This window comes from Bos indicus, chromosome 16, assembly GCF_029378745.1.
Source record: "Bos indicus isolate NIAB-ARS_2022 breed Sahiwal x Tharparkar chromosome 16, NIAB-ARS_B.indTharparkar_mat_pri_1.0, whole genome shotgun sequence".
Taxonomy (NCBI): Eukaryota; Metazoa; Chordata; class Mammalia; order Artiodactyla; family Bovidae; genus Bos; species Bos indicus.
Window position 1 is genome coordinate 29,195,941 of NC_091775.1, and position 20,295 is coordinate 29,216,235.

At 36.4% G+C, this 20,295-nt stretch overlaps 1 protein-coding gene across 9 annotated transcripts in view; it reads left to right on the forward strand.

Moving 5' to 3' along the window:
* DNAH14 (dynein axonemal heavy chain 14) overlaps positions 1–20,295 on the forward strand; it is a 378,420-nt gene that overhangs the window by 236,103 nt on the left and 122,022 nt on the right. For all 9 annotated transcript variants that reach the window (XM_070768034.1, XM_070768039.1, XM_070768038.1 and 6 more), the window contains 8 exons: positions 5,375–5,533; positions 7,086–7,218; positions 8,766–8,827; positions 9,997–10,181; positions 12,010–12,138; positions 15,695–15,832; positions 16,851–17,018; positions 18,303–18,473. In XM_070768034.1, coding sequence (XP_070624135.1) covers positions 5,375–5,533; positions 7,086–7,218; positions 8,766–8,827; positions 9,997–10,181; positions 12,010–12,138; positions 15,695–15,832; positions 16,851–17,018; positions 18,303–18,473 — 1,145 coding nt within the window. The remainder of the gene's footprint in view (positions 1–5,374; positions 5,534–7,085; positions 7,219–8,765; positions 8,828–9,996; positions 10,182–12,009; positions 12,139–15,694; positions 15,833–16,850; positions 17,019–18,302; positions 18,474–20,295) is intronic.

Consider the following 20,295-nt stretch of genomic DNA (forward strand, 5'->3'; position numbering starts at 1 on the left):
AGCCTTCTTCACAGTCCAACTCTCATATCTATACATGACCACAGGAAAAACCATAGCCTTGACTAGACGAACCTTTGTTGGCAAAGTAATGTCTCTGCTTTTGAATATGCTATCTAGGTTTATTATGTATAAATTAAATCATATCATGCATCAATTTTAATCTAAAATAAAAGACTATTTAACATCATTAATTCATAACATTTAAGGATATCGATATCATTTTTCCCATGGTAACCCATAGTATAAAAGATTGTTTGAGCATCACACTTCAAAAATTACCTTTTATGATTAAAGTTTTTTTTCCCGAAAGCATTTTTTGTTTGAAAAGAGTACCCCTAATCTGTAGTCTTTTCATACTGATTATGATGTTCTCGAGGCAAGAATGCTGGAGTGGTTTACCATTCCTTCAAGACCTTCTAGAACTAACACCAAAAATAGATATCCTTTTCATCATAGGGGATTGGAATGCAAAAATAGGAAGTCAAGAGATACCTGGAGTAACAGGCAAGTTTGGCCTTAGAGTTCAAAATGAAGCAGGGCGAAGGCTAACAGAGTTTTGTGAAGAGAACACACTGGTCATAGCAAACACTTTTCAACAATGTGAGAGACGACAATAATCATACTGATTATATTCTTTGCAGCTGAAGATAGAGGAGCTCTATACGGTCAGCAAAAATAAGACCTGGAGCTGACTGTGGCTCAGATTATGAACTCCTCATTCCATATTCAGGCTTAAATTGAAGAAAGTAGGGGAAACCACTAAGTCATTCATATATGACCTAAATCAAATCCCTTACATTTATACAGTGGAGGAGATGAATAGATTCAAGGGATTAGATTAGGTAGACAGAGTGCCTGAAGACCTATGAACAGAGGTTCATAACATTGCACAGGAGGTGGTGATCAAAGCCATCCTAAAAAGAAATTCAAGAAAGCAAAGTGTTTGTCTGAGGAGGCCTTACAATAGCAGAGGAAAGAAGAGAAGCAAAAAGCAAAGGAAAAAGAAAAAGTGTACCTAGCTGAGTGCAGAGTTCCAGAGAATAGCAAGGAGAGACAGGAAGGCCTTCTTATGTGAACAATGCAAAGAAATAAAGGAAAACAATAGAACGGGAATGATATAATGGGAAAGAATAGAGATCTCTTCAAGAAAGTTAGAGATACCAAGGGAACATTTCATGCAAGGATGGGCACAAGAAAGGACAGAAACATCAAGGACCTCACAGAAGCAGAAGAGATTGTGAAGAAGTGGCAAGAATATACAGAAAAACTATACCAAAAAAAGGTCTTAATGATCCGGTGTGGTCACTCACCTAGAGCCAAACATCCTGGAGTATGAAGTCAAGTGGGCCTTAGGAAGCATTACTACACACAAAGCTAGTGGAGGTGACAGAATTCCAGCTAAGCTATTTAAAATCCTAAAAGATGATGCTGTTAAAGTGTTGCACTCAACATGTCAGCAAATTTTGGAAATTCAGCAATGGCCACAAGACTGGAAAAGGTCAGTTTTCATTCCAGTCCCAAAGAAGGGCAATGCCAAAGAATGTTCAAACCCGTACTACTGCACTAATTTCACATGCTAGCAAGATAATTCTCAAGTACTTCAATCCAGGCCTCAGTAGCGCGTGAACTGAGAACTTTCAGCTGTACAAGCTGGATTTTAAAAAGGCAGAGGAACAAGAGATCAAATTGCCAACATTTGTGGGATCTCAGCGAAAGCAAACGAATTCCAGAAAAACATGTACTTCTGCTTCATTGACTATGCTAAAGCCTTTGACTGTGTGGATCACAACGAACTGTGGAAATTTTTGAAAGAGATGGGAATCTCTTACCACCAGACCACCTTACCTGCCTCCTGAGAAATCTGTATTCAGGTCAAGAAGCAACAATTAGAACTGGACGTGGAGCAACTGACTGGTTCCAAATTGGGAAAGGAGTACATCAAGGCTGTATATTGTCACTCTGCTTATTTAATTTATATGCAGAGTACATCATGCAAAATACCAGGCTGGATGAATCACAAGTTGGAATCAACATTGCCAGGAGAAATATGAACAATCTCAGATATGCAGATGATGCCATTCTAATGGCAGAAAGTGAAGGAGGAACTAAAGAGTCTCTTGATGAGGGTGAAAGAGGAGAGTGAAAAAGCTGGCTTAAATAAAATTAAAAAAAAAAAACAAAAAACTCAACATTCAAAAAACTAAGATCATGGCTTCCGGTCTCACCACTTCATGGCAAATAAAAGGGGAAAAATTGGAAACAGTGACAGATTTTATTTTCTTGGGCTCCCAAATCACTGCAGATGGTGATTGCAGCCATGAAATTAAAAGTCGCTTACTCCTTGAAAGGAAAGCTATGACAAACCGAGTGAGCATATTAAAAAGCAGAGACATCACTTTGCCAACAAAGGACCATATAGTCAAAGCTATGGTTTTTCCAGTAATCATGTATGGATGTGAGAGTTAGACCATAAAGAAGGCTGGGCACAAGAATTGATGCTTTTGAACTGTGGTGCTTAAGAAGACTCTTGAGAGTCCCTTGCACAACAAGGAGATCAAACCAGTCAATACTAAAGGAAATCAACCCTGAATATTCATTGGAAAGACTGTTGCTGAAGCTCCAATACTTGATGCAAAGTATCAAGGCCACCTGATGCAAAGAACCAACTCATTGGAAAAGACTCTGATGCTGAGAAAGATTGAAGGCCAGGAAGAGACGGGGGCAACAGAGGATGAGATGGTTGGATGGCATCATTAATACAATGGACATGAGTTTGAGCAAACTCCAGGAGATAGTGAAGGACAGGGAAGCCTGTTGTGCTGCAGTCCCAAGGGTTGCAAACAGTCGGACATGACTTAGCAACTGCAACAACAAATCTGTGGTCACCGAGGATGTATTCTGAAGCTCAACATTCATTAATATTCAATAAATACTTACTTTTATTAATAAAACAATTTCCAGTGAATCCTGAGTGGGGATATAGGAAAACATATTATGTTTCCTTCTTCAATAACAAGATGGAATAATAGGACTTTGATGGTGGTAAAGTTAATTAGTAATATTAGACAATTTGGGACTGTTATGCTAAGTTGATCCTACTTTTCTTTCCATATTCCTCTTACGTTAATACCCTGTGTGTGGCGTAAACTGCTTCTTGTCAATCATCTCCATGCTTCCCTGTCTCTCTGTGAATAAAGTATTCATGTGGTCAATTGGTTTTCCAATTAAACCTTCCTTGTAGCTAAATGTGGCCATGTAACCCAGTTCTAGACAATGAAATGTGAACAGAAGTGGACAATGGCACAAGGAGAGGGTGGGATGAATTGAGAAAATAGCCTTGAAACATGTACATTATCATGTGTAAAAGGGAGCTCAGCCCAGTGCTCTGTGACGACCTAGAAGGGTGAGATTGGGGGAAGTGGGAGAGAGGTTCAAGAGGGAGGGAATATATATATATACTTATGGCTGATTTGTGTCATTCTACAGCAGAAATCAAGACAACATTGTGAAGCAATTATCCTCCAATTTAAAAAAGAAAAGAATGTATTAATATTAGTGTTTTCTGAGTTGCAAATTCTGGCTTCTGAGTTGCAAATATGGTGGCAGGACCTAAAATAACCATCTGGGACCTAGATATGGGAAGTGCATGTTAACAATGGCAGAAAAAGATGAAAGAAGCAAAGTGTGGGTTCCTGATACTGTGTGCTTACATATAAGCCCTGGACTGTTTTGTAAGAGAAGAATAAAATTCCACCTTTGAAACACCATTGTTATATTTGTATCCTTACTAGAGCAGACAGAACTTGTATCATAATTAATATAGATTTTCCTATAAATAAGGCAGTAACTTGAAAAAAATCGTGATACCTGACACTAACTTAAAAATCAGTTGTTGGCAGCAAAGACTCAGTGTAGAAGTATTGCTTGAATGCTCATGACCCCTGTTATGCCATGGCTAACCACTTGGCAAAACTGCTATCTGTTATATCTTGGAAGCAAATCACGTGCTTACCAAACCTGTTGTTCAGTCATTAAGTCGTGTATTACAAAAGGCTAATTTTTTAAATATGTAAGTAGCTTCTACAGTTCAAAATAAAAGTCCAGTTGCCCATTTTCTATGAAAAAAATGGATAAAGAATATAAATAAATAGTTCATAGAAAAACAAATGACTCTGAGATATAGTTGACTCATAATAAAAGAAATGCAAAATAAACTAGAATTAGATTTACATTTTTTTTCTCCTATAATATTGATGAGGATCAAAAAGTTTGATACTTTTGGCAAAGGGCCATGGCCTCAAAGACTTTCAAACATCAGAGGACAATTTGTCAATATCTATTGAAATTATAAATCATATGTAAGTTTATAGTGACCCAGCAACTCTACTTATAAGAAATTATTTGGACATATGTCCAAAAATGACATAAACTTAGCTTTATTTGTAATAGCAAAAGATTGGAAACGCCATAAATATCTATCACTGGAGCACTGATGAATATTTTATTATACATTCATTAAATGCAATGCTAATCAGAAAAAAGTCTTTAAGGTTATAAAAGGATCTCTAAAATTACACTACACTTTTAAAAAATTGCAGAACAGTTTCCATATATTGGGAATTAGGTAACTAGGACATAGGTATGAGAAAGAGACTATGTATGCATACCTTTGCATACCGTAGTTTTGAATTGTGTACCATGTGAATGTATTAATTTTTAATTTAAAAAGGAGTAAAATGAAAGATGAGGAAGTGAGGCTATGTAGTATTTAACCCTTTTGAGAGTTTTGGCTGTGTAATAGGAGGCTATGGGATCAAGAGAGATTTGGTTTCCTTTGGGGCATGAAATTGGCCATATTCACCTGATTTTTACTAAGAAAAATATCAATTTCATATGGTTCAATCACTAAAAAGATTGGCGATACTAGCACATATATGTTTATACAATGGAAAATTCCAATAGAAAGGAGAGACTGATAGTGATGAGGGGGAAGGATTACTAAAGAAGTGATGTTCTTAAAAAAAGGATTGCAGGAGTCTTTGGCAGGAAAATTACTTTCATTTTTACTGGAGGGAAAGTAGAGGAGACACTTATGTTGCATATGAGGGCATTTGAGTATGTTTGGTGGTAGAAAAATCAGAGTTTGTATGTGGCGGACTTAGAAATGTGTGTTGTGAGTTCACCAGCCTAAAGTATGAATGAAAGGGAAATTTTCTGAGCAGAGGTGCCCAGGCACTTGGAAAAATAGTGGCTTATATGTATATATTTAAATTGGTTAATAATATACAGACTTTTCCAGAAAGTATTTAGTATCTAAAAGATGAAATTAACATTTATTTATAGGTCATTTAAAACTTTAAAAAAATTTTAACAGGAACTTCAATACTAGCCGATCCTCAAGGATCCAGTGAAAACCTCTTGAAGATAACAGAATGTGGAGAGAGCGTTAATTATATTGCTACCAGAGACACAACATGCCTTTCTTTTCTTGTAAGCCTTCTTTTAAAGAACTCCTGCCCAGTACTTCTCACAGGTATTAAAAATATTTAAATATAATTTCAGAGTTAGGAAGAGCTTAATCGTTATGTAGTCCAAACATTTTATTTTACAAGTGGGAAAACATATGCCCTGAAAAGATTTAGTATCTCTTTCAATATGCATTCTTACTAACAGTGTATGATTGCCCATTTCCCCAGGTTTGCCAATTTTTTCTGTTTAGTCTCTAAATTGTGTTTGACTCTTTGCGACCACATATACTGTAGTCTGCCAGGCTCCTCTGTCCATGGATTTCCCAGTCAAGAATATTGGAATGGGTTGCCATTTCCTTCTCCAGGGGATCTTCCCTACCCAGGGATTGAACGCACATCTCTTGCATTGCAGGTGGATTCTTCATTGCTGAGCCACCAGGGAAACCCTGTTTGCCAATACAGAACACTATAAATCTTTTTCCTCTTTTCATTACCTTCAAGGCAAATTCCAGAAGTAGAATTAATATAAGTATGACCTACATAACCTCTGGGCTAAAGTCCTTAGAGGGCCATTGGCATCATTGATTGATTTACTTCAGTTTACACACATAACTCGGAGAAGGTACTGGCACCCCACTCCAGTACTCTTGCCTGGAAAATCCCATGTATGGAGGAGGCTGGTAGGCTGCAGTCCATGGGGTCGCTAAGAGTCAGGCATGACTGAGCAACTTCACTTTCACTTTTCACTTTCATGCAATGGAGAAGGAAATGGCAACCCACTCCAGTATTCTTGCCTGGAGAATCCCAGGGACGGGGGAGCCTGGTAGGCTACTGTCTGTGGGGTCCCACAGAGTTGGACATGACTGTAGCGACTTAGCAGCAGCAGCAGCAGCACACACATAACTACATGCAAGTCAAAAATAAAAAGAAACTGCTTGATTAAAAAAACAAAAACAAAAACATGTACACATAATTCCTCAACCCATTGTTAAAATATTTCTCCTTTACCGTTATCAAAGGAGAAATTCAAATACAGATTCTACTTTCTTAACATTTATTTCAACCCATTCAGTTATCTTTTCTAAGTTGTATTGCCTTTCACCAAAGGCAATAGTATCACTTTCCCAGTTCTGTATTCAAAGTATTCAGGCAAAATGAAGCTGGAACTCTCAGATAATCCATACCTTGCCTTCAGTTTGGTCAAAGGAAATTCTTAGTTTTACTTAATATTTGGTAAATTATAGGATCATAATTTTCTGTTCTGTTGCAGTAAATCACTAGTCATCAGATTTGTCTCCCAGATTGGGTTGGCAAAAAATTTCAGGGGAAAATAATTTCATGTAGTAGTTCTGCTGTGCTGCAAGCAAAAAGACATTAGATAAAAGATAATGATTAACTCCTAATCTTTTCTTTTTTAAAAGATGCAAATCAAATGATTTTGAGAGGTTTACATACTACCTTTTTCTACCCATTCTTAACCACATTTATTAAATGGAAGAGCAAAAATACAGTTTTCATGCAATTCTCAAATATTACATGTTATTGTTTCATTTTAATATGTTAGAATCTACTCATTTTCTTGTATATAAATCTAACCTAACATATTTTTTCCCTTAGGAGACTTTGGAGTTGGAAAAACCGCTGCCATTAATCAAATGCTTGAAAAGTTAGAGGGCTCAGGAGCATTTGATGTGAAATATGGATCAGTTTTAGGAGAAGTCCTATTATATAATGAAATTAAAAAATCAAGGTTGTATGCATTAAACTCTAAATTTGATTTGTCCGGTAAAAACATAGTTTGCCTTAATGTATAAATGTACCATAGTTTAAAGAAGCAAACCTGTTATGTGAAAATGCAGAATTATTCAAAAGAGAAGTGAGAAGAAAATCTCTGCTTTTCCGGAGTATTAACAACTAGATTAATATCTTTAAGTGAAAATTTCTTAATTTTATTTTAAATAAAAAACTAAATTTAAGATCTCAGTTTGTTCTATATAACAAAGTACAATTACAAGCTATTTTCCTTCCTGGAAAATTGCAACTAAAACATACAAATACGATGTAGCATATATCTGGGGTTTTAGTTTTTGTTTTTTGCATTAAAAATAAATTTCCTTCTTATCAAATATAAAAAGTATTCTTTACGAAGAAATTTGTCATTCTGTATGTCTCTTCCTGAGGGAAAAAAAGGAATGAAAAAGAAATCTAAATTGTGCAAATAAAGATTGTAAGTGTTTTAAGTTGATTCTGATTCTGTTAAAATATTAGAGAAGCCCAACATTGTTTGAATTGAATAAGAAACTGTAATTGTGGAGAGATTCATATTGGACCTTTCCTCTAATCATGAGTCTTATATGTCCAACGACCTATGTCACGTGTATACTTGGATATCTCCTGAACATCTCTACATTAACATAGCCAAAGTATAACTCTTGATTTCTCTTCCAAATCAATTCTTCCTCCAGTGTGTCTCGCTGAAATAAATGAGACCCAGTTATTCAAGCCTGAAACCTACAGATCATCTTTGAACTCCCCCTTTTTGCCTCACCTGCCCATCCCCAATAACCTGTCTCATTCCTCCCAAGCCCTGTGTCCCCATTTTCCTCTGCTGCATGGCCAGTCTTCTATTAGTCAGATCTGTGCTGTCTTCAGAATACATCTGAATTCCTCTGCTTCTTTTTATTCAATGTCACTTTTAGTCCACCATCATCTACTCTCACACTGATGATTTTGGAATATTAATAGTATCCTTCTACACCTAAATAAGGGCTTAAAAAAGCAGAAAAATAATTTTTGAAGCATTTAATACAATAAGAACCTTTCCTTATCTGAATTATGATAAAAAATAATGGAGTCTGGAAAAGTTGATTTTACTATATGTTCAGTATTTAAACTGAAGTGACCATAAAGAAAGATAACATTAAAAAAAAGAAACCCCTGAAGACAAAACCAAAATAAAGGTGAATGGGCCTTTTGTTGAGTGAGGCATAAGGCAAAATGCATTTTATAAAGGGACAAGAGAGTTAATAGCTTACCATCCGTAGAAAATATCCTATAGCCTGGAATTTTAAGAATTTGTTCAGTTTGTAAGCCCATGTTTTGTTAAATTCGAATATCAATTCTAATGGTAACTAATTTTATCTTTCAAAGTGTGAACAGGAAAAAGTGTATAGTTGTTTCCTAGTAGGCAATAAGAGTAAAATCAGCCAAACCCTGATACTTCCGTTATATTTTGTTCAATTGGCTACTATGGTAAATAAGCTAATTTTGAATCCTTAAAACATTTTATTCCAATAGCTTCAAACAGAATATCAGCATCTTGCTTTCTGAAACTCATAAGACAGCAACTGGAGGTCTAGGTATGTATTACAGTAGTTTTAAAACCTTCCTATCTCAATCATATGCATGTCATTTCATACGGTCAAATATCTCAGAATAAAATTTTCAACTGTTAGTTTAAAATTTAAAATCTGAGAAACATCCTCTATCATCTCAAACTCTTCTGCCCTACTCGAAAGCTAGAAAGAATGCTTATGGTAGAGGGGTACTAAAACTTCTTACCAGAAAACTGGTATCCTGGCTCATTAGTGGAAACAGACTAAGTCTAGAAGTAACTGAAAGCAATATCTGTCTATCCTGCTCTTTAATGCTTTTAGAAATACTGCAGTAGAAAAGTTGTGATTCTATAGCAGTTCTCAAATCGAGCTTCAGGAGCCTCAGCCTTAAAAATCTGATTTAGTAGTGTGGGGAGCAACAGCTCTGTTCTGAAGAGGAAAAGATGCGTGGTCCAGAGATAGATATAGAATGGGAAAGGGAGTCTGGCCCCCAAATTCCTGTCAGAGAGTTGTTTGGTTTTGTTTTTACCAAAATAATCATCCAGCCCAAATAATCCTTCTAGATGAAGCTCATTCAAGGAATATGTCCTAGTTTCAGTGCCTACATGCTGCTTTTAGCGTTTTGTGTGTAATTTTGTTATAAATATAGTATGTTGCAAACCTAAATATTTTAAAAGCAGAGAAAGTTATATGTGTGCATTGTGCATAAATAAAAAGAGGGTTCTATGAGTTTTCATGGATTTCCCAGGTGGCTCAGTAGTAAAGAATCTGCCTGCCAATGTAGGAGACGCAGGCTCGATCCCTGGGGCAGGAAGATTCCTTAGAGTAGGAAATGGCAACTTACTCCAGTATTCTTGCCTGAGAAATCCCATGGACAAAGGAACCTGGCAGGCTACAGTCCATGGGGCTGCAAAGGGTCGAACACACTGAGCAACTGAGCACACATGAGTTTCCTACTGTTCCATTTGACTATGGCTGCAAAGAAACACTCTTCACCACACAAAAGTAAGGAAACACTTGGAAACATTTTATAGTTGGTATTCCTTCTCTCACTGAAATGTCCTCAGAGTAATTTCTTGAAAATGACAATAGTAGAGTAAAATTATGTGATTTTTATATTTTTAATAACTTAGTAAAGCTCAACTATTCTGAAAGTATTCTAACTTGACCTTTTTCTATATGTGGCATCATAGATAAGATTACTAAAAAGGCAGACGTTAAAACTGATGAAAGTTCATTTAAAAATAGCAATAAAGGAATTATAGTCTCTGCAATAAATTTTAACATCAATACGTCAGCTGCCAAAACTAAGGAGATGATTCTTAAGAAGCTAGTAAGAAGAACTAAAGATTCTCTTGGAGCACCAAAAAACTATAGGGTAAAACATCTCCCATACCTGTTGACTAATATGCTTATACTACTCAAGTGATAGTGACTAATTTTAATTAATACTAATATATGGGAAAGATAAGTGTTAACTACACTCCTGAACATTACTAGAAAATTCACTTTATAATGGAAACTTTGGTTTCCAGATCAATATAACTCCCTGTACAACATGAAGAATTGTACTGATTCAGAATTATTAAGGCCCAAAAAAACTACCGGAATCTGAATTAAATGTGAGTAGATAAGGCCAGAAAATGAGTTAGATGTCAGTGACCTTTTACTGTATATGTCAGCACATTTTTTTCCAAAAGAAAGGGAGAGAACTTTGTGATATCCACAGCACCAAGGAGAGGTACTAAGAGAATAGCTTAGTAATAACCTGGACAATTCCTACTTTCTTGAAGTGGTACTGGGCGTTCCTTATTTTTATCTTCAGTCTGCTTAGTGCATTACTAACTGTCCACTTGTTGAAACAAACTCTCTGTCACAACTGAAATTTACAATCAGTGATTCCAGTCATTTCCTAAAATAAGCTGAAGGTCAAGATTCAGGATTGTTTAGTAAGAAAATCACATGGAGGCCCTTAAGAACCCCTGAGTTTAACCCCTGTGCCCATCAATTTAGAGAGCTTTCAAGGGTTTGAATCAGATTTCCCTTCCTTAATTTTAACTGAAGATTTAAATAAACTTTATGAGTCTTTACTTAATTGGGTATGTCTTAAGGATTTTGAAAAGAATAATAATTGGTCAACCTAATCACAGAAATGAAAATTTCACATAGGTGAAATTTTGGTCAAATTGGTTTACTTATAATTACCCAGTTTGTGATAGAAAAACAGAGTATCTTACCCAAAAAAGATGATATGATAGTTACAAATTATGTAATTAGATAATTCAAAATAAATGGCTGTCTGTATTTTTTAAATCTTTACTTGTTTTACAAAAATAAATGCAATCTAAAGGGCTAATTCATGAAGAGATAATTAATACAATCAGCACACTTTAAATGCATGATAGTTTCAAAGGTAGAAAGTAACACAGGTTTAAAAACTGTAAATGTACCTGACTTGTCTGCTGGTTGCCCCTGACCACAGCATTTGCAGCAGAATTTCAAAAGTCTAGTTCCAGATAACAATTTTATTCCTAAATCAGGACACATGTTAAATAAATAATGAAATACCTGAAACAGTGCATTGCCAATAGCAGGCATGCAATAGGTAAATGCTGCATGAATAATATCCACGTTCCTGTGTAATAGCCTTGATAAGATTACTTTGTCCACCATCAAATACATTTCTAACTATAATTAGATGTAATTATTGGAAGTCTATAGAGAAAGAGTCGAAGAAGGCGATGGCACCCCACTCCAGTACTCTTGCCTGGAAAATCCCATGGATGGAGGAGCCTGGTAGGCTGCAGTCCATGGGGTCGCGAAGAGTCGGACACGACTGAGCGACTTCACTTTCACTTTTCACTTTCATGCATTGGAGAAGGAAATAGCAACCCACTCCAGTATTCTTGTCTGGAGAATCCCAGGGACGGGGGAGCCTGGTGGGCTGCCGTCTATGGAATCGCACAGAGTCAGACACGACTGAAGCAACTTAACAGCAACAATAGAAAATGAGTAGTTTCCACTATTTTGAGAGATTACTGTTTTCTAAAATCATATCTTCAAAATAGAATTTGGTCATCTGCTTTTTAATAGAAAACTACACATATAATTTTCTTCTTAGTATATTCTTAGCATAGCATATTTAATATTCCTAATTCATACATCGAGTTTAATATATGTTTTTAAAACCTTTTGTCTTCTTTAAGATTGTAATTTTTATTGATGATCTGAATATGCCAGAATCAGATATGTATGGAGCACAGCCACCCCTGGAGTTAATCAGACAATTATTAGATATGGGAGGAATTTATGATACTGAAAAAATTACATGGAAGGTACAGTTTATACTAAGGTTTTCTTTATGTTAAATGTTGTTACGTAACAAGTTAAATATTTCTAACAATGTTGAGTGAGTTAAGCAAGATATTTAGAAAATCTAGTCAGATGGACATAAAGTCAAGATCTTAATTTAACAATTGTAATTACATCTTGCAATTCAGCACAAGTCTATGGGTTCACAGAAATTCTACTTTTAGTAGGATTAAATCTTAATAAAAATTGCAAGTGTGTCCTATAGTTTTGGTTTCTGAGTCAAAAAAATGCTCACTATTGTTAAACACATTAATAGTTATTCAAATTTTTCAGTGCCTCAGCAACTATTACATACAAGAAAAGCTAGTGAAAATGTGGCTTAAGAAATACATTCTTAATCTCTATGTAAGACTATTTCACATCTTTATTTTCAAGAACATAAAGGATTTTCAGACCTTACATACAAGGTCAAAAAAATTCCAAAGAGATATTTTTATGTAATTATTTTTGGTTCATTGAACTCAATCAGAAGGGTTTAATATTTTAAAAAGTAAATGTACTTTTCTCCTTATTTGGGTCTTTCTCTGGAAACACTGGTTTCTAGAACCAACCTTATCATTTCAACTTCCTGGGCCTTGTTTCCTCATCGGTAAAATTAGATGGTTGTTTCATGTCTCAGATAAACTTGGTCCTAGGATCCTGGCTGACATACACTTGCTGGTGAGTGACATCAACTCAGATACCACTCAAACTGTCTAAATCAACCATCAACCCAAGGCAGAGAGAAGAATGGAGATGCAGCCCCCAGGAAGAATCCAGGAGACTGGGATAAAAAGAAGGCAAGAAATGGGTGTGAAATGCACAACCTAAAGAATTTTCTTAAAGTGACATGAAAATAATGAGGTAGCCTCTTAATGGTATTTCTAAGGCCTTGGGCATGAACATATGCAGGAAAAACAAACCTGAAAATGCCCCACCATGCATAAACTGTATTATTTCATTATGCTTCCAGCTTTACAGTGCCATGTTGTAATATGTCAAAATACTACGTAAGCAGTCAAACTTCTTCTCACCCAGTTAATCCTATCTTCTCTACAGACACATTCACCAGGCTTTTCTCCTCATTTCTCACTTATTACCAGAATCCTTTTCACTAGCCTCAGTAACATATTCTTTATTTTCTAATGACTGGTTTTTAAGAGGAAAAAAAAGGGGGGGAGCTATTTCCAGATGACATTTAGAAGGCCTCCTAGAAGTAACATGTCTTGGAATTATATTTAGAATGGGTTACTTCTTATATGCAGAGTACATCATGCAAAATGCTGGGCTGTATTCTGGCATTACAGTTTCACAAGCTGGAATCAAGATTGCCTGGAGAAATATAAACAACCTCAGATACGCAGATGATACCACTCTAATGGCAGAAAGTGAAGAGGCACTGAAGAGCCTCTTGATGATGGTGAAAGAAGAGAGTGAAAAATCTGACTTAAAATTCCACATTCAAAAAGTTAGATCATGGCAGCTGGTCCCATTACTTCATGGCAGAGACTGGGAAAAAGTGGAAGCAGTGACAGATTTTACTTTCTTGAACTCCAAAATCACTGCAGATGGTGACTGAAGCCATGAAATTTAAAGGCACTTGCTCCTTGGAAGAAAAGCTATGACAAACCTAGACAGTGTATTAAAAAGAGGAGACATCACTTTGCTGACAAGAGTCTGTATAGTCAAAGCTATAGTTTTTCCAGTAGTCATGTATGTACGTGAAAGTTGGACTATAAAGAAGGCTGAGCTCCGAAGAAATGACGCTTTCCAATTGTGGTGTTGGAGAAGACTCTTAAGAGTCCCTTGGCCTTTTCCAGTAATCAGCCTGAGGTGACCCCTAAAAATGATGAGCTATTCACTTGACCCAGAAAACCCCACAAAATCATGCAAATCAAGAGGTTCAAATCTTCATGTTCACTTTAAGAACACTCGTGAAACTGCCCAGGCCATAAAGGGTATGCATATCCGAAACGCCACCAAGTATCTGAAGGATGTCACTTTAAAGAAGCAATGTGTGCCATTCCACCGTACAACGGTGGAGTTGGTAGGTGTGCACAGGCCAAACGGTGGGGCTGGACGCAGGGTCGGTGGCCCAGAAAGAGTGCTGAATTTTTACTACGCATGCTCAAAAATGCAGAGAGTAATGCTGAACTTAAGGGCTTAGATGTAGATTCTCTGGTCATTGAGCACATCCAAGTGAACAAAGCCCCCAAGATGCGGCGCAGGACTTACAGAGCTCATGGTCGGATCAACCCCTACATGAGCTCTCCCTGCCACATTGAGATGATCCTTACTGAAAAAGAACAGATTGTTCCTAAACCAGAAGAGGAGGTTGCACAGAAGAAAAAGATATCCCAGAAGAAACTGAAGAAACAAAAACTTATGGCCTGGGAATAAATGCCGCAAAAAATAAATACAAATAAAAGTAAAAAAAAAAAAAAAAAAGAGTCCCTTGGACAGCAAGGAAATCAAACCAGTCAATACTAAAGGAAATTGGTCCTGAATATTCATTGGTAGGAGTGTTGCTAAAGCTCCAATACTTCGGCCACCTGATGTGAAGAGCCATCTCATTGGGAAACACCTTGATGCTGGGAAACACTGAGGGCAATAGGAGAAAGGGACGACAGAGGATGAGATGGTTGGATGGCATCATCGATTCAATGGACATGAGTTTGAGCAAGCTCCGGGATATAGTGAAGGACAGGAAAGCCTGGTGTGCTGCAGTCCTTGGGGTTTTAGAGCATCAGACACCACTTAACAACTGAACAACAGCAACAACTTCTAAGAAGACAGACTAATACTGTCATTGATAAGGACAAAGTAAAGTGATAAGGTGATTAATAGTTAATCCCGCTAAGGGATCATAAGTATTAATAAAGGAAAAAGTATGGGAGACCCTTGGAAGTTAATGATCATTCAAGAAAGCAGGTTTGCTTAACCACAAAGCCATGTAACAGAAGTGTGAGACATGCCCCAAAACAAAACAATAAGTTGTTGATTGCGAAGACATGTTTCTCTGTGCACACTAATAACAAAAATATAAAGACAAGGTGACATTATACCAAAACCTCATATGATTTACCATTTTTAGCATAGACCACCTTTCTGCTGATTTGAATAGTACAATGACAGTCCCATTTTCACCATGTAAGGACAAGAAAACTCCCATACCTGATGTGGAGGAGGAACTGATGATGGTAGCTTGACATCTACTCAAGAATGAGGAAGAATGTGGTCTGTTCCCACTCCCCACTTTTCCCTTGATTGTAAAACTATAGCCTACTAAGTTCTGGGTAAGGCATCCTCCTGCCCATCTGCTTTTCAACCTCACAAGCACCCTATTCTAATAAATCACTCATCACTTTGCCTCTTGTTAAATTCTTTCTGCATTGAGACATAAAGAACCAGAGCTCCTCAGAGCCCCCAACGTGCCTGAACATTAAAAACCTTTTGTCCTTTGGGGGCTGGGAAATAGGTATGTATGTTTCACTTTCTGCAGATACATTCAGTCACTCCTCCTTTTTACTCTTCCCACAGAATATCCAGGATCTCTCGCTAGTTGCAGCTTGTGTCTTTCCGGTTAGCAGGAGGTATATTAGCCCACGTCTGCTCAAACATTTTTCCATTCTGGTATTGCCTCATCTCCCACAAACTGCCATAAAAACTATTTTCCAGGTAATACATCTAATTTATTTTCTAATAAAAAACAAATTTAATTCTATAGTATAAGGGAAAATATGAGAAATTAAAACCACTAATATTAAGAGAAAATTCTCTTAAGGGGATGGATTTTTTTTTCCCTCTGTATTTTCTGGCTTACTATTATAATTTGTCTCTAAATATCAAAAATGTAAGTTATTGTGCATAAGAAATACAGGTGGGGCATGTTTAATGAATGTTTAAAACAAATCCCAAGTTTTTCTTTCTCAGAGATTCTAATCCAATATATCTGAAATGGAGCTCAGCAATCTGCATTGCCAACAAGTACACTTGGATTTTTGCTAGTATTTGTTTTTTTATTTCCTTGTAGAATAAAAAATTGAGAGAAGAAATTCTGAAATATCTTATTAGAAAAATGCCTCAATTTGAAACCTAGTTTGATTAGAAAAATATATGCAAGTTTACTAAATTCTTCAAAACTAATTATGTCTTTTTCTTTTTTTATTTTCTTTTTTAACTTTACAATATTGTCTTTTTCTTTTTTATAACATAAAATTTAAAGATTATTTTTTTAAATCTATTTTTCAAAAAGTACTTAGTAATTCTACAGGTGATCAATAATCTACACTTCAAAAAACCTGGTATAGAATATATACATATACCAATCTTAACTGAGATAATAGTTCTATCACTTTATATTTCTTCTAGTAACATCTCCTGGGCAACAAGGATATGGAAGAATTTTCAGTTTACTAGTAGTATACACACAGGTGGAGCATCAGTTGTCCCCAGAAAACACATAACACAGGCCTCTAAATCTTTCACCAAACTAGGACCGATTGAAATTTTCCTGAGTTCTCAACATCCTTTGTACTAGTCTGGCATCTGTTTAAAATGAATTCTGATTACTAACATTTTAAACAAAATTGATCTTCTATTATAGCATATACATCTCCTTTCTAGTAGGGATTAAATAAAAATAGTCTGTTCTTAAAAGTTTTGGCAAACTAAATTATAAAATTTCTCTTTAAAGGTTCATTTGGGAACGTATTTCTCTATCAATAACTTTGCACCAGAAGTTCAGAAAACTAAGGATCAAATAATATCTTGCTGTCTAGCTGTGTACCATCAAGTATGTCAGACTATGTTACCAACTCCAATGAAATGTCACTACATGTTTAATCTTCGAGATATATTTAAGGTTTGTTTTAAAACTTCGTTCTCTAACTTAAGTTTAAAATTCAACTTGAGAAAATGCAATTTTACTGAACTGACTTTCTCTCTCCATTTCCCTACTCACTGATACTGTCAACACTTAATTGTTAGAAGGGGGAAAACAGAGCAATTCAAGTTGATTAGTTTTGCTGTTAGCAGCTTATCCTATAAGCCAGTTAAAAAGCATCATTAAAGTAATTCCATGCAGAGAATTCAATGATGAAACCTGTAAGACTGTTAAAAAGTAAACCCACCTACTGACACCGGGTTGTGGTGAATCAAAGCTCAGTGTTTATTGTAAGGCGCCATACAAGGAATCTGAGACAACTAGTGCTCAGGCAGCTCCACCTGCCCAGAGGGTTTCAGCCAAGGCCTTTTAAGGACCAAGTGAGGGAGGGAGTAGTAGAGTCTATGATCAGCTCATGCACAATGCTGTGATTGGTTGATGGTGAGGTAACCAGGCCAGGTCACAAGTGTTAGCATTATCAATCCTTAGGCTCCAATAGGTCTGGGGCCTATGTTCTCCTGGTCATCAGTAGTAAATTATTCTATTTGGTGGGGGTTTTAGCATCTGTATAAAAATTCAAGAATTGTGCATCTAGGTACTTCAAAGAGGAGCTAAAGCAGAGAATATGAGGGAGGAGTCTGCCCCATAAGGGGACATGCTGGCTAAGATTCTCATCAGGGAAAGAAGTGACAAGGCTATAACATAGATTTTGGTTTTGCTTTTTTCTGAGAGTTTATTGCAGCTCTCAGACAAATGAAAGCATGTATACATTTCATAAACATGCTGAATTTTTGCAAGCCTTGTTTTTACACCAAAGAATGTTGCCAACGATGCTGATTTAGTCAAATAGTTTTCTGGATTAAAATGTTTAAAAAAAAAAAAAACTTTTTTTGGTTTGCTTTTTATCTCCTTGCTATGAGACTTTAGCCCAAAATAGTACATGTATTTGAAATGGGTTATAAATTTTTTAACCCAAATTGGCAATCTTAGAACATTAAGAAGCATCACTTATCTCCAGCAATCCTGTGAGGAGTTTTTGAGCCCTGTCCCTCTAAGGGTGACACTATACAAGTTTTCTCTGATTTATAACTTGTCCATCTCATCAGAAGTTCAGATTATCACGTGTAGGAATTGACAATCCTTGCCTGGGATTATTGCTCTATTTTTATGGAAACGTAAACCTGCAAAAAAAAAAAAATGAGGCTTTACTTTGCAATCTACCTGATAATGGTTTTTTAATTGTTGTTTTTAAATCCCTAATAGCTTCTTCTAGGTTTGCTGCAAGCTGACAAGTTTGTTGTTAACTCCAAAGAGATGGCTGCTCTGTTCTTTGTTCATGAAGCCACTCGAGTGTTTCATGATCGCTTACTTGAAGAAGCTGAACGGGCGCTTTTCTATCAGATTCTTTCGAAAGAACTTGAGAATTATTTTCAGGTAAAATTATTTTAAAAATTTTTGTAAATGGTATCTTGAGCAAAAGTGTTGTTTTATAAACATCACTAGACGTATCTATGATGTTAACTAAAAACTTTATTAACAATTCCATTTTTTACTTGCAAATGTCTAAATAATTGTAGATTTGGAACAATTGAAATGATAAGGTCTTGATGCCTTTACTCATGTGTTTGGCCTTTTAAGAGCCTTGAAATCGCTCATTTTCCTCCAGGACTGGCAGGCATGAACACTTTGACCCCTCATCCTTCTCCAGCCCTTTGAATTTTAGTTTGTGCGTGCTTCTCTAGTCCAGGTCACAAAGGAAAGTGCTTCAGTAACTGATTCACTAACAGTTGTGACTAAATGAAGTGGTGAGCTCAACTCCATTACCCTACCTCTCTGCTAACTCCTCTCAATTCCTTTCCAAAGATGATGGTTCTTTTCTTTTTTCTCTTCTTCGGTAGCGCCGGTTTCTCTCTCCCTATTCATAGCACTATAGGAAATAAACTCAAAGGTGCAACTTTATTTACAACATGAAGAAGAAATTTGGAATACAAACTTTATACATAGAGATACACACATGCATGTAAGCCCAGCATACAACACATATACATATATGTAAATCTGTCTTTATGTATACATACATTTGTATACACATATAATTTTTTTCCTTTTATCTTTTGGCCATGCCATGTGGCATGTAGGATCTTAGTTCCCCAACCAGAGATTTAACCTGCACCCCTTAGATTGCCAGCATGGAGTCTTAACCACTGGACCACCAAGCAAGTCCCCATATATATTATTTAGATAAATCACAAATTCAGAAATCTTTTAAAAAACTTTTCTAGACACTCATCATTACTTTTTTTAATCCAAGTTTCCTGCTCCTCAGCCTAGACCCTTCTTGGTATCATCATTCATGTTAATCCATAACACTTCTGCCCTCCAACTTTTTAAACATCTGGTAAAATAACATTTTCACTAAGCAGTTATCTCCACATCCACCAACAGCTCCATCTGCTTATCCAGAATTTCTCAGGGCTCTACCCAGTGTGCAGTTCTTCTTGTCCCTCTTTGGGGCTACTCTTTGGTGATGCTTCACACTCATCTTACTCCTACTTTCCTTCACACAGGCAGTAGAATCTCCAGTCCTTTCTTTTCTCACTTTCCTTCCCTAACAACCTGAGAAGCAGTTGAATACAGAGGTTACAAACACAGGCTCTGCCCAAGTTCAAAGCCCAACCCTTCCATTTATGAGCTATGAAACCTGTAGCAAGTGACCCCTCTGTGTTTCGGTTCCCTCATCTCTAATGAAAAGGTAGTAATTGTACCTACTTCATAGGACTGTGGTGAGAATTAATGGCACTAACTTGTGTAAAGTGTTTACAACAGTTTCTTACACATAAGTGCCCAGTAAATGTAAGCTATCATTGTATTAAAAAGGACCAGATCTTATATCTACTGTTCAAAGACAGGCTGGTGGTTTGGCAGAAAGAGCCTGAATGCTATATTTAGACCTTGGCTTGACTTCTAAATCTGTCTCATATTACTCTGGGTACTTCATTCTCAACATGAAAAACCGTTTGCAAAACCATTTCCAGTCTTCCTTTACTGCACGCTATGTACTACCCTGATGCCGCCTCCCTGGTGTCCCCTACCTCAGTATTGATACTATCATTCAAGCCTCCATCCATGTCAGAAATTTGAGCCCCTCACCTCATACTTTGGCCAGTGCAGAATGGTCTCTCTTGTCTCTTCCTTTATTCATATAGGTCCCTTCCCTTGGCTCACTCCTGACCATCCTTCAAGATTCAGCTTATGC